We start from the raw sequence: 12428 nt of genomic DNA, 5'->3' as shown, positions 1-12428 counted from the left end.
GATACGCGCGGACGTCACCATCAATCTACTATACTATGCTTTGTTACATGTTTCTAAATAAAATTATAATATTTTTGGTATCTCTAAAACATATTATAATCTTATTCGAAAAATATATTTTTATGCAAAATAATATTTCATTATTAAATAGTAAAAAAAATCGAAAAATGTACAATTTTATATTATTAAATCTTCATGTAGAGTAATGCTATATTACTTGGATAAATAAAAGAGATGGACTGTTGTTTAAGTTCTTATTCTTAGACACGAATTACCAATAATATTAGCCGGCAAAAAACCTCAAAGCATATAAGATGATATTGATTTTAATCAATTTAATATTAGCCGTAAAAATTTTAAATTTTGAATTAAATTTAATATTAGCTTCCAAAGATCATGAGGTGCGTGCGTTCATATTCGAAGCAAAAGAGTACATCTGCACACCGTCTCTTTTAGATATGAAACAAATTTCTTTCACGTCAGCTGTGAGTTGATAGCATCACAAGATTCTCTTTAATTTGCACGCTTTGTGAAAGCCAAGACAGTGTGAAGGATTTCATTGGTGTTTGCTATGAATCCAACTACGAGAAGGAAGAAAGAGAAGGCTTATCACTGTGTCACGCTTCACAGCTCGTCCGTCCAAAGCGACAGGTCCCAGACGCATTCGTCGCTGGCGCCGTCCCAATCGACCCCTCTCTGCATCGACGGCGGCGTCACCAGCATTCCCCTTGCCATGTCCTCCATCAACCCCGGCATGTTGAACACCGCCTCTTCGTCCACGAACACCGGAGCTGGCCGCGGAGCTGCAGCCTCCGACTCCGCCGCCCTTGCATCCCTTCCCGGAGTTCTTCGGGATGTCGTTGGCGCCTCTACAGGCGGTGACGGTTCGGAGGGAGCAGACCCTTCGGCCGCCTGGGTCGCGGCGCGGCGGATGTCCTCCGGGACGGCCGACCTCGCTCGGGGCACCGTCCAGGCCGAGTCGGGGAAGTTGAGCTGGGCCGACTCGCCCCGGAGCGCCATGGCGGTCACGTCGTGCGCCCTGGCGGCCATATCCGGCGTCGAGAATGTCCCGAGACAGATCCGGCTCTTCCTCCGGGGCTCCCGCACCTCGCACGCCCACCTGCCGCCGCGGCTCTCCGGCACGCCGTGGTACACAGGGTGGCGCGTCTCCCGGAACTTCTTCCGCCCCGCCTTCCGCTTGGGCGACGGGGCCGGCTGGTGCTGGTTGCGCGTCGTCGAGGATGACGACGACGAGGTGGACACGGAGGAGGAGGAGGAGGAGGAAGAGGAGGAGTTATCGCAGTTCATCGCTACCTTCCCTTCCCTTCTTCGTGGACGGAATCGGAGGCCTCACAAGCTTCCTTTATATACAAGCGTGACGCATGTAGTGGGAAAGAGAAGACTGAGGCGGGTCGATGTGGAAGGCCACCGGGAGATAGAGACGAAGAGGCAGGGATGGAGGAGCCAAGAACTGCGGCGCTTCCACAGTTCGCTTGGGGAGACCAAACGTGGTGACGACGCGCCATATACGCAAATGGAAAACGTTTCTTTCTGAGCGCGTGTTAGTGCGACCCAAATCGCTGAAGAAAAGGAAGAATTTGGGATGTACGGGTTGGCAAAGATTGGGAGATACAAGCGTCACCCGACAATGTGAGGAGACGTCCGAAGAAAACAAAAAAGTCAACGCATTCGGTTCATCAACCGAAGTCAAACAGGGAATGCATTTAATTAGTTGAAATCAGACACCGGCAACCGCCACGAGTGTCTGTCAAACTTTGACACCGTCACTACACCACCAACGTCGAACTCGTCATAAATCGATCAAAGAACTGGACACCGAGTCAAACTTAGATACTACTTTTTCTCGTCCAATTTTCTTCTAATATGAGATGCGTAGATTGTCTGATGACATATCACATCCATTTGATCGATAAGTTCGACACGTCAGAAATCAAATAATTAGACTTTTTCAATCCTTAGTAATATAAGATTATCCTCTCGATTTATTTCATTTCATTCGTACACATGATCTCTATATTCTTAATTACTTGCAAGATTAATCTCAAGAATAATTTGGGTGTTCAGCTAAAACAATTACTGGCTGTCGACAAACGAAGCAAAGCAAAATATACGCGCACTAATTAAGCCACATTACAATAGTCAAATGATGTCGTTTTCAGCGGCTGGGATGACTTGTTATCACATACGCCCATAGGTTATATGGTTGACCCGTGAGTTCGTAGCTCGTTGGAAGTCAAGCAGTTGACAAGAGCAGCAGAAGCTTCCAGCATCCTCCAGATACTCGAGCTCCTGCGTGCAGACTCTCTTACTGTGGAGTTAATGCGGCGAAGGGAATGAATCCAAGTTAGCTTCGCCGTCCAAACGGGACTAATGGTGGCTTCGATACTGCATGCATGCCTTCTTTTCCCCTCTTTAAACGAAACATGCTTGCAGCACCCAACCCAACCATTCGTTGACGGAGGACAATGCACAGCAGGAAACACGTGTGACCTCTCCCTTGGTCTACTCCTTGCTACACACAGAGAGAGAGAGAGAGAGAGAGAGAGAGAGAGAGAGTCAAACTTAGGAGTTGGAGGGAGCCTGTCAAGCTGCGGAAAAAAGTGCCTTTGAGAGACTGAGATATCAATTAGCATCAACCGAGTCAGCCACAAGAATAACATGGTGGGCATCACGATAAGAATTGGGCTGTTCATGTGCACGATGAGAGATCCATTCATAATTTGCCTTTTTCTTTATAGATACTGTATCGAATACCTGTAGAAGAAGAGATGACTGATTTGGAAGTATATATATGTTGACTTCTCATTGATCCCTTAGTGGGTAGATGTTGATTGACAATGCGCAAGACTTAAATATGTTAACACCATACGGGACATGTTTCAGTAATGATGAGAGTAATATTATCTTAATCAATCAGGAGAATCCTTTGACTGTGGAGAGAAATATATAATAGTATTTTGGACATCGTATGTTTGGGTTATAAATATTGAATATATATATATAAATATAATATGTCTTTTTGTTCTTGGAGGAGAGGGTATGATGATGAAGTAGATAAAAGTTGGGTGAGATGGGGAAACTGAAATGAAATTATGTAGTAAATTAAAACCATAGTTAGAACATCTCCATAATATTCCACCACATTAAGTCTCAGTGATTGATATGCACATGTTAAGAGAGGATACAAAGACTTTCTGGAATGGTTGGAGTTGTATGGAAGGTCCAAAAAAAATGGCAAGGTGAGTGGATATGATACCATATGAATCATGCATTTTATGAGGTCACAAGTCTTGTCTTATGTTCCAACTAGTTCAAATATGCATCCATTATGATGTGAAGTGTGGAGGAAGGACTATGAATTGGAACTCTTTAATTATCCTTATGAATTGAAAGGTTATCTCCAAGTCATGATGTGAGCTTCTAAATGTTCCTACAAGAAGACCAACATGCCCTTCAATATACTTCACCCTAATTCTCTAATCGATGGAGGGTGGACTCAAAAATCTCATGCATCCTTCCATTGCCATTGTTGGCATATATGCTTTGTCCATGATTTTTTATCTCAATCTTATGCATGTTGCATAAGATCAGTCAAACTTGATGAGGTCATTTTTATTGTTCGATATAGTTGAATATGTGAAGTCGATCGAGTTCATGTCTAAAAATAATGAGTCTTTTTATATGCTTCATGACCTTCGATATTATAATCTTTAATACTTATCTTCTACTGTGAATACAAATACAAGCATTCTAAAAAAAAATAAAAGTTTTTTTTACTAAAATATATATCTTAAATATTTTAGCTGATGATATTTATTATGATCCATCATTTGCTCTGATATGATTTAATTAGTTTTACTAAAGTCATGCAATACTTATGCCACATCTTATGGTAAAGGATCAGCTTTCCTGCAATCTCATATAATTAAGAAAAAGCATGTGAACAAAATAAAAATATACAAGATTAAAAAAATATTAGCTTATTCACAAATCAAGCATTAAAATTCAATGTATAACAAATTATTTACTCTGACAATAAAATTGAAAGACCTGATCAATATGTAAATCAAGCTAATAAGACACGAAGTCATAAGAAACGAGAAGAAATTACAATTAGATGATAACAAGAGATCATATTTTACAGATATTTAAAAGATAAAACCTGATTAATGTGTAAATCATATTATTTTATGCAATCTTTCATTGAAAAAATATACATAGATATCTCCATGAGAACTCGAAAGAAACAAAATGGGTTATTCTGTCAAGACGAAGTTTGAAAGTAAACAGGCATAATTAAATAAAACAACAACGAAAAATGAACACACTTTGCTCGTTCGAAATAACTACACAGCAAAGGGGCAGTATGGGGTTTTCATTAAAGTTGAAAATCTTACAACATTCAACTTTTCGGTTTTCATCCAACTTGATAGGGAATATTTCGTCACCAGCCACACGTCAGGTGACATAGAGCTGACATAGAGCATGTGCTTAGCACATGTTTAGAAGAAGCGCGACCAACTTGGTAGACAATACACGTATGACCGACCCCGTGGCATTCGGAATCGTATGGGTCAGAGATACGAGGTCTAGACCATACGAGCCGACTTGCACCTTATGGATCATATGAGTTGGCATCGTAGAACTGTATTGAATGAGGTGTTGATAGTCATTAATGACCCGATCCACCAATCTTCGTAGGTGTAAATATCGACCCTCCAGTTTGGGAAAAGGATCAAACTTTTTACACTACAAAAATCACCTATTAACTTAACTATCAAAAGGGTCAAGTCAGAAATCCCCCTCCCAATATCGATTTGTTGTGTAGGATCACGTGGAGGAAGTCGGTCAAGTTCCACCTTGGATCAGCTATAAGGGCGTAGCGGAAGCCTCCAAACCTGACCTCACTCCCTCATCCTCCGCTCCCTAAACGATCCATGTGGACGACCTAGCACTCTCAGTACAGGACCAAGTCGTACCGACTCTTAAACTACGATATAAAGTTACACAATATTTTTGATGCTAAAAAGACGATTGATGTCGTATGAACGTCCACGAATAAACAACTTCAACGAGCACCTTGAGGAGGCTCCGCCCACTCACATAGCCTTCCGGCAGGGAGAATAGTTTCCTCCCTCTCCTAATTATACTTTTTTTATTTTTATTATATAAATTGAATTTGTTAAGGCCCAAAATTAGTGAATAAATTATTTTAAAATTTTAAAATAAAAAATAATGGTTGTATAGAACTTTCAAATTTATTTTTAAGTATCTTAAATGGTTTTTAAAATTTTATATTTTTAAATGTACATTACTATATTACTCTTGACTTCATAGTTAGATAATTTAGTTTAATTTTATTATTATTATTTAAAATAATTTAATACATTTCTATATTATTTTAAATAATATAAATTGATATCTATCAATAAATTATTTAATATAATTTATTTTGAACTGGTTCAAGTTTTAGATTGGTCGAATCTATTTAATTGTATGATTAATGGAGAGAAGATAACCATTTTTAAGGAAAAGAGATAAAAGTCGTCGGAGAGTTGTTTTGTCATTTTGAAAAGTTAAAGCTCCATGTGGGAATTTCTTAAAACTAATTTTTTTTAGAATTCGCCCTATTAAATATGTATGCATATGTGTTATAAATTATATATTTTATAATTCATGGATCTAAAAGTAAAGGATGTGATGATATTTTGTACAAATTTTCATAATTCAATGGTCTTATACTAATGATATTTTATCTTTAAGTGATAGTCAACAGAAGTTTAAGTTTAATTTATACATACATAATGTATATATAAGGAAAAAGAAAACCTAATAATATGATGATGAAATCAAGTAAAACAATCAGTGAAAATAATAAGACAAGTTTAGGTATTTAAAATTTTGATAATTTTAACTCAAATTAACTAGTGATAACCTTGATTTATGATAATTAAGTAGAGTTTCGTTGAAATATGGCAATAGGAATGATTCTACACATGTAGAAGAGTATACATATACTTGAATATATTTATTTATATGATAAGATGAATATTTGACTCCACGTGTGAAGCTTAGTCAATTACAAAACGAAGAATGTCTACCATGCCAACACAACATTCACACACACTTTATAATTGGGTACCCAAAGATATCAATGTATATAACTAAGCATGCATTAGCAATGAGAATGATAGAATGCTCATTTTACAGATGTTTTTATTGGTGATGTGGATAGAAACCTAATGATTTGGTCACTCTATAAAGCAAATGCTTCTTTTGTAGAAAATGGAACAGAGATTTATGTCACTCAAAGAAGGGCTTCCAGGTTTTTCACCTCCGGGTCCAAATCCTCAGGTGGACCGGACCTTCATCATTCTCAGTCTGGTAGCTTGGAATCCTGTAAGCATCTGCAATGGCCTTTCCTTTATCCAGCACCTTGGATGGGACAGTTTGCAAAAAGAAATCAACCTCTTTTTCAGACTATAAATCCGTTTTCTGTAAATAGCTGTTCATTCTTTTCTTAACATTTTCATGCTCCACGGATGGGGTTTTTTGGACTATAATCAATCAGGTAGAAGAGACGGTGGTCATGTTATTAACAAGTAGACAAATAGTTGCATGGAACAAGTCATGAGACAAAATTTGGATGATGGGAGAATTTTAGTACAAGATTGGGATCCTGCTCTTCATCAAAGGGAAATAAATTTTCAGTACCTGTCCAAGGCTCCCAAAACGATATCGAGTTTGCTCTTCATGGATTCTACTCAAGCTGTTGGATTATTTATTTCTTATTGCTTGCAGCAGCGGTGGGTCAAGATCCTCCAAGCCCTGGAAAGTGAAGAGAATCAGCGAAAGGAACAACTACCTAAAAAGTTTCTCGAAATTGGAATAAAAGATTTGATGAAGCAATTAAATTTTAGGACATTGTTACGAATAAAGATGAGCCTTATGTGTACAATAAGATAAATGAGAGTGTTTCTATAAAGATAAAGGATGCTTGGCTTGTCCTAGTTCAGGTATCATTATCAAAAGGTTTGACATAAAAAATTCCAAGAGAGATCTCATATTGATTAAACATGCAATATCACTTTAAAAGAAACGATAAACATGGATATGATACCCTATACCTCAACAATATGATCTATCATGTATGATATGCTATGTACCAAGTATTAAGAATATTTTACTAGCATATAGAGGAAGTAACCTTAGGGTTGATGGCTATACGGACTCGAGTTTCCAATTTGATATTGACGATAATAAGGCTAATTCGGGATATATATTCACCTTAAATGAAGGAGCAGTATATTGAAAGATTTTCAAGTAAGATACTATTGTTGACTCGACCATATCAGCACTAAGAGAGGGGGGAGTGTGAATTAGTTCTTTCATAAAATCATATCGATTTGAAAAATTACGTTCGAAGAAAACCAATATCAAAAGTGTGCTTTAACTTAAAGCAAGTGTAAAGGGGAGTGAGTAATAAAATCAGTAAGCAATAAAGATAAACAACAAAGGAAAAGAGCACACCAGATTTATAATGGTTCGGTTGTCATGGCCTACGTCTACTCCCGATTCCTCTTCATTCGAGGCCATCAGCTTTTACTACCAATCTTCTTTTAATGGGCGAAGATCAACTACCCCTTATAACTCTTTCTCCTTTTCATAGGCTCCGGAGAGAACTTTTACACCTCTCTTTTAGACCTTACTCATCCCTTAGAAAACTTCTAACTCTAGGAGGAAGAGACTCTAAATTCTAAGAGAGTTTCTAATTTTTCTCAAGTATTCTTTTCCCCCTTTCTAACTCAATTTTGTACTTCCCTAAGCAGAAAAGAGTGAGGTATTTATAGACCATAAATGAATTCAAAGATGGATCCAAAAAAGGTCTTATCTTGGGTTTCTCGGGTCTTGGCAGTACCACCGCTTGTGTTGGGTGATACCATCGCCTGTAGCATTACCACTAAGCGGTACTATTGCCCAATCTGGCGGTACCATCGCCTGACACAATCGATCGATCCTTCGACTCACATCCAATCTTCTGACATATTCACTCCGGCCCAACATCTTATTCTTCCTACTTTAATCGTTTTATCTTTTCTGATCGAAGTTAGTCATGCGTCACTCAAAACGTAAATTAGATTGTAAACTCATCAATTGATTTCATCATCAAAATCCAAGATTCAACAAGTGATTGGTGTTGGAAAATATGGGGCGACATCACATGCATAGTGAAAGAACAAAAATAAAAAAATCTTAGGTTTCTATAAAAAATTAGTCTCTTATCATTGTGCAAAGATTGGTGCGCTAAAACCTACGAAACCGAAAACTATGCGTATAAGAAAATTATGTTACATAGAAAGATTGTATATCCATGAATTCCTATAGATCTATAAGAGAGGATGAAGGAGGTCAACTGTCCTCATCTCTAGCAGTGATCCACACAATAGGGGCTATGAAGATGCTTCTCAAATTGCTGCTCAAATCTCCTCGCTGCACGTACCACGCAATTAAGAAAGGGCTGACCCTTCTTGCTATCCACATTTCTAGTCATAGATGCTCTACAAGTCAATCATATGAGTGATGACATGCGTGACTTGACTCATAGTTTTTTTACTTATTATTATTATTTGATATTTTATCATTTTATATTACCTATTAAGATGTCTATAGATCTGTACAATGAGAATCAGATCGTGATGAGATCATGATAATGAGACAGATTCACCTTTAAACATAAATCATAAATAATCTTGATCATAGATTACTCGAAAGGGGCATCGAGATAACCAAACAAAATAGTGTACTGTATATATATGCATATGATAGAGATGATTGGTCTCATAGTTGCTCGTGTACGAACACTAGGGATACATGCAGGTTCTCATTGGAGAATAAGTTCACTAATTGATTTGCTCATAGAATGTTGGATGATTAATGATACCTTATTGTTAGACAATGATTCCATTATCCTGGTAGTATGCCTGGTCCTTAGACTTGAGATACCAAAGATGTCCTGTATGAGTACTCCACTATTTGATACCAGACTTATAGGTTTGAAAGTTTCAGATCTAGCACAGTAGGTCATTAGGAGTGACAACCAAACTTACGAGGACTACTGTGTGTCGATAGAAGATCATCTACTCTTAGTATCATGAGAGGAATATCTAATGTTTTTTTACTCAGACAAATCTCTAACCAGAGTCATTCGGATTGAGAGAGAAAGAGTTCTTCGAGAGAATCCAATTAGAGCGAGACTCGAGTAAAAACTACATGGGTCTGACAACACCATGCCCGGTATACGATCTCTAGGATATTAAATAGATGAAGGATTATAAATACATGATAACTGAGAACAGACAGGTCTAATGGATTGGATTCTCCTATATCGTTTGGGGACTACGACGTAGTGGCATAGTACATCCGTAGTTGATGAGTCAAGTGAATTATTATGAAGATAATAATTTACTAAGCCAAAAGGAGTTCTGATAGATATGACTCATGGTCAGCTCGATATTGGGCCTAGAGGGTCACACACATATGGTAGGCGTTGCAACGAGTAAAGGTTCAGATATGAGATATCCGTTGGAACCCCTATCTTATTGGATATTCTCATCCTACAGTCTCTAGGATATTAGAGGGATGATGGACTATCGATACACGGTAATTGATGATAGATATGTCCAATTGATTGGATTCTCCTATATCGTTTAGGGACTACGACGTAGTGGCCTAGTACGTATAGTTGAGTAAATTATTATGGAGATAATAATTCACTAAGCTAGAATGAGTTCTGACATGTATGACTCACGGCCAGCTCAATATGGTCATTCAAATTAAGAGAGACAAAGTTCTCTAGGAGAATCTGATTAGAGTGAGACTCAATCAGTTTCTACTCGAGTCTCACTCTAATCAGATTCTCCTAGAGAACTTTTTCTCTCTTAATTTGAATGACCATAGCTAGGGATTTGCCTAAGCAAAAATATATGAGATATTTCTCTCATGACATCGGGAGCGGATGATCTCTATCGATACTTAATAGTCATCGTAAGGTTGGTTGTCACTTTCGATGATCGACTATGTTAAATTTGAAACTTCTAAGCCTATAAATCTGATATCAAAGAGTGAAATATTTATGTACGATATCCATGAATAAATATGTGCATTGGTTAGCTGATTTTGTTTTTGAATGAGCAGAGATCTTTCCTTTTCTTTTTTTTTATTATTATCGTCTTCGGAAAAAGAAATTTTTTTTTTAATGTTTCCACATCCCACCATCAACTTTAAAGACACTTGAGAAGTGATTTCAAGATCTCAATCAGCTTATTACACTCATCAAAGCGTGCCAAATCACACAATCTAAAGAAGAGAATGAGGAGAACCAATTCAAGTCCGCCATGGGAGATCCAAGCACTGCAACGAGCAATCCATGGGTCATCGAAGAGAGTCCACCGTCTTGCCCAGCTCCTCCAGCTTCTTCATCCTCAACCTCTCGCTCTCGCTGACCAACTGCTAACACCACATCTAACCAATCAGTCAATCAAAACTCAAATCCAAAATGCTTCGAGTTCCGAGCGCCGACCTCTATCAGTCTGTTCACCAGTTGCGCCTTCTCCCTGTTCTTCCCATTAAAGGCTTCAAGAGCTTCCTTGTACTCCTTCTCCTTCATCAACGCATGCAAGTTAAGGAACCATGGCGATGGTTCGATGATCTGAAGGTCAGCAGTCGTTCGATGTCTTTACCTTCTTGAGGCAGTTGTGGCCGAGAGGCTTCAGTTCGCGGTTGACAGCGTCTATCTTCTTGCGTATGGCTGACACCTCCTTCCTCGTTGGATCCGCTATCGCTTCAAGTTCCTGGCGTGCGAAGAAGCGTGAAGATGGCGTGAATGAATCGAATCGAATCGAACCAGTGGAGTGAGTCAAAGACGTACCTTTTGGATCACGGCCAGTCGTTTGCTTTCCTCTTCCACGCGGCCCAACTGGGCGAACACCTTCTCCCTGACCTCCATCTTCTTCCTCTCAATCTCTTCTTCCTTGGCCCGGAAGGTCGACAGGGCTGTTCTTGATGCTTCCTCATCTTCCCTCTCCTCTTCTGATGCGCTCTCTCTGTGGCTATGCGCGGAGTTCCTGATTCGTAGAACCAGATGCTGCTGCTGCTGCTGCTGCTCCTGTGCAGGAGGAGTCGGAGACTGCATCCCTGACGTCGCAGAGAGCAGCTGTCTCAGAACCCAATAGAACTCTGCTCTCTCATCTCCTCCTCTCTATATACGAGAGACCGGTGGTGTCAAGCAAGTGCTCTTCCTTATCATGCATCCACATGCAACGCAAACGGGTGACTACCTAATCACAAGTGTTGATTTGGGTCAAGCGTCAGGTGTTTCCATCAGCAGTGGGTGGACTGCCACTATTAGCATTGCTCGTAGGGTTTTCTTGGACTCAAAGCTACATATATCTTTTGAGAAGACGTGTGTGGAGTAGAGAGGAAGGCGAGTGGAGGCTTCAGGTTGAGAACCGTAGAGGGCAAGGCACACACACACACACACACACACAGACGAGGATGCAATGGATCAGCTACCACCAGCTGGAATCCATGGAACTAAGAATATGCCAAGGAATGTCATATTCTTAATACGACATTCCTTGATATAGAACTAAGATTCATTTCTGCCTCTCCAAATCCGATCCATAGCTTTAGTTTGATGGGTAAAAGCTTTGACAACGAGTTCTTGCAATCCATGCTCGATGAGTAAAAAGCTTTGGCAACAAGTTATTGTCATGGGTGAGGGATGATGTCTCTGCATGTATGCAGGACAGCAGCAGAGTGAGGAGTTTGCTTTGCTTTCATGTGAAGCGGCCATTTTGCAGTCTCTCTCAACTCGAGTGGGTGGTGGCCAGTCACTGATCATTGTAGTGCTGCAGCAGCTGCCACACCAAGACAATGCCCGGGTCTCATCAACTTTGCCCTCCCATTTCTCTTTCTTGCAAGGGTTGTAATCATCAAGCTACCTGATGATTAGCCATAATGCAATCTGAAACCTTAGGTTTAGTTTTAGTGTTAATCCCTTAATCATGGGAAACTACTGTTTGAATCATTTTCTTCTTATCTTAGCAGCCCAATTCAAGGTTAATCTGACAATGCATAACCAAGTACCTAATAATCTAAATTGATTTGGTAATATACTGTTAATCTTATATAAAATATGACATATACCATAATTCAGGATATATTTACTAAAAAATTCTTCATCCTACTTAAATCTCTAATTTCAATCAATGCTAATCCGTTAGAATCTAATAGTTTGAAAGTTAAATAATTTGACAATGGCACATCTCTTAAATAAAATCATGTTCAGTTGAATAATAAATAATGAAGGAGTTTAATATTTAATTATTAGATTTATGTGTGTAGTT

At 38.9% G+C, this 12428-nt stretch overlaps 2 protein-coding genes across 3 annotated transcripts; both read right to left on the bottom strand.

Annotated features, from left to right (window-relative positions):
* Positions 1 to 435: 435 nt before the first annotated feature.
* On the bottom strand, positions 436 to 1474 carry LOC135644987 (dehydration-responsive element-binding protein 1F-like). Its single transcript, XM_065162999.1, has one exon. It carries the CDS (start codon positions 1306 to 1308, stop codon positions 625 to 627), a length of 684 nt encoding a protein of 227 aa, XP_065019071.1. The 5' UTR covers positions 1309 to 1474; the 3' UTR covers positions 436 to 624.
* Positions 1475 to 10150: 8676 nt separating this feature from the next.
* On the bottom strand, positions 10151 to 11398 carry LOC135644393 (uncharacterized). Of its 2 annotated transcripts, none has more exons than XM_065161928.1 (4): positions 10949 to 11398; positions 10761 to 10871; positions 10601 to 10675; positions 10151 to 10527 (listed from the first exon to the last, which is right to left on the bottom strand). In XM_065161928.1, exons 1-4 carry the CDS (start codon positions 11210 to 11212, stop codon positions 10453 to 10455), a joined length of 525 nt encoding a protein of 174 aa, XP_065018000.1. In that variant the 5' UTR covers positions 11213 to 11398; the 3' UTR covers positions 10151 to 10452. The 2 variants fall into 2 exon arrangements, with proteins under 2 accessions (XP_065018000.1, XP_065017999.1); XM_065161927.1 differs by having other exon boundaries at positions 10601 to 10681; positions 10949 to 11383.
* Between the last annotated feature and the right edge of the window lie 1030 nt (positions 11399 to 12428).

This window comes from Musa acuminata, chromosome BXJ3-8 (assembly GCF_036884655.1).
Source record: "Musa acuminata AAA Group cultivar baxijiao chromosome BXJ3-8, Cavendish_Baxijiao_AAA, whole genome shotgun sequence".
Classification (NCBI taxonomy): Eukaryota; Viridiplantae; Streptophyta; class Magnoliopsida; order Zingiberales; family Musaceae; genus Musa; species Musa acuminata.
Note: the sequence above shows the minus strand (reverse complement) of the source record. Positions and strands in the feature narration are given on the sequence as shown.

Coding starts and splice junctions, on each gene's coding strand:
- LOC135644393 (XM_065161927.1), bottom strand. CDS start 11,212: ATGCAGTCTCCGACTCCTCCTGCACAGGAGCAGCAGCAGCAGCAGCAG. Junction 10,872..10,948: donor GACTGGCCGTGATCCAAAAG/GTACGTCTTTGA, acceptor TTCGCACGCCAG/GAACTTGAAGCGATAGCGGA. Junction 10,528..10,600: donor TGGTGAACAGACTGATAGAG/GTCGGCGCTCGG, acceptor TGGTGTTAGCAG/TTGGTCAGCGAGAGCGAGAG.
- LOC135644987 (XM_065162999.1), bottom strand. CDS start 1,308: ATGAACTGCGATAACTCCTCCTCTTCCTCCTCCTCCTCCTCCTCCGTG.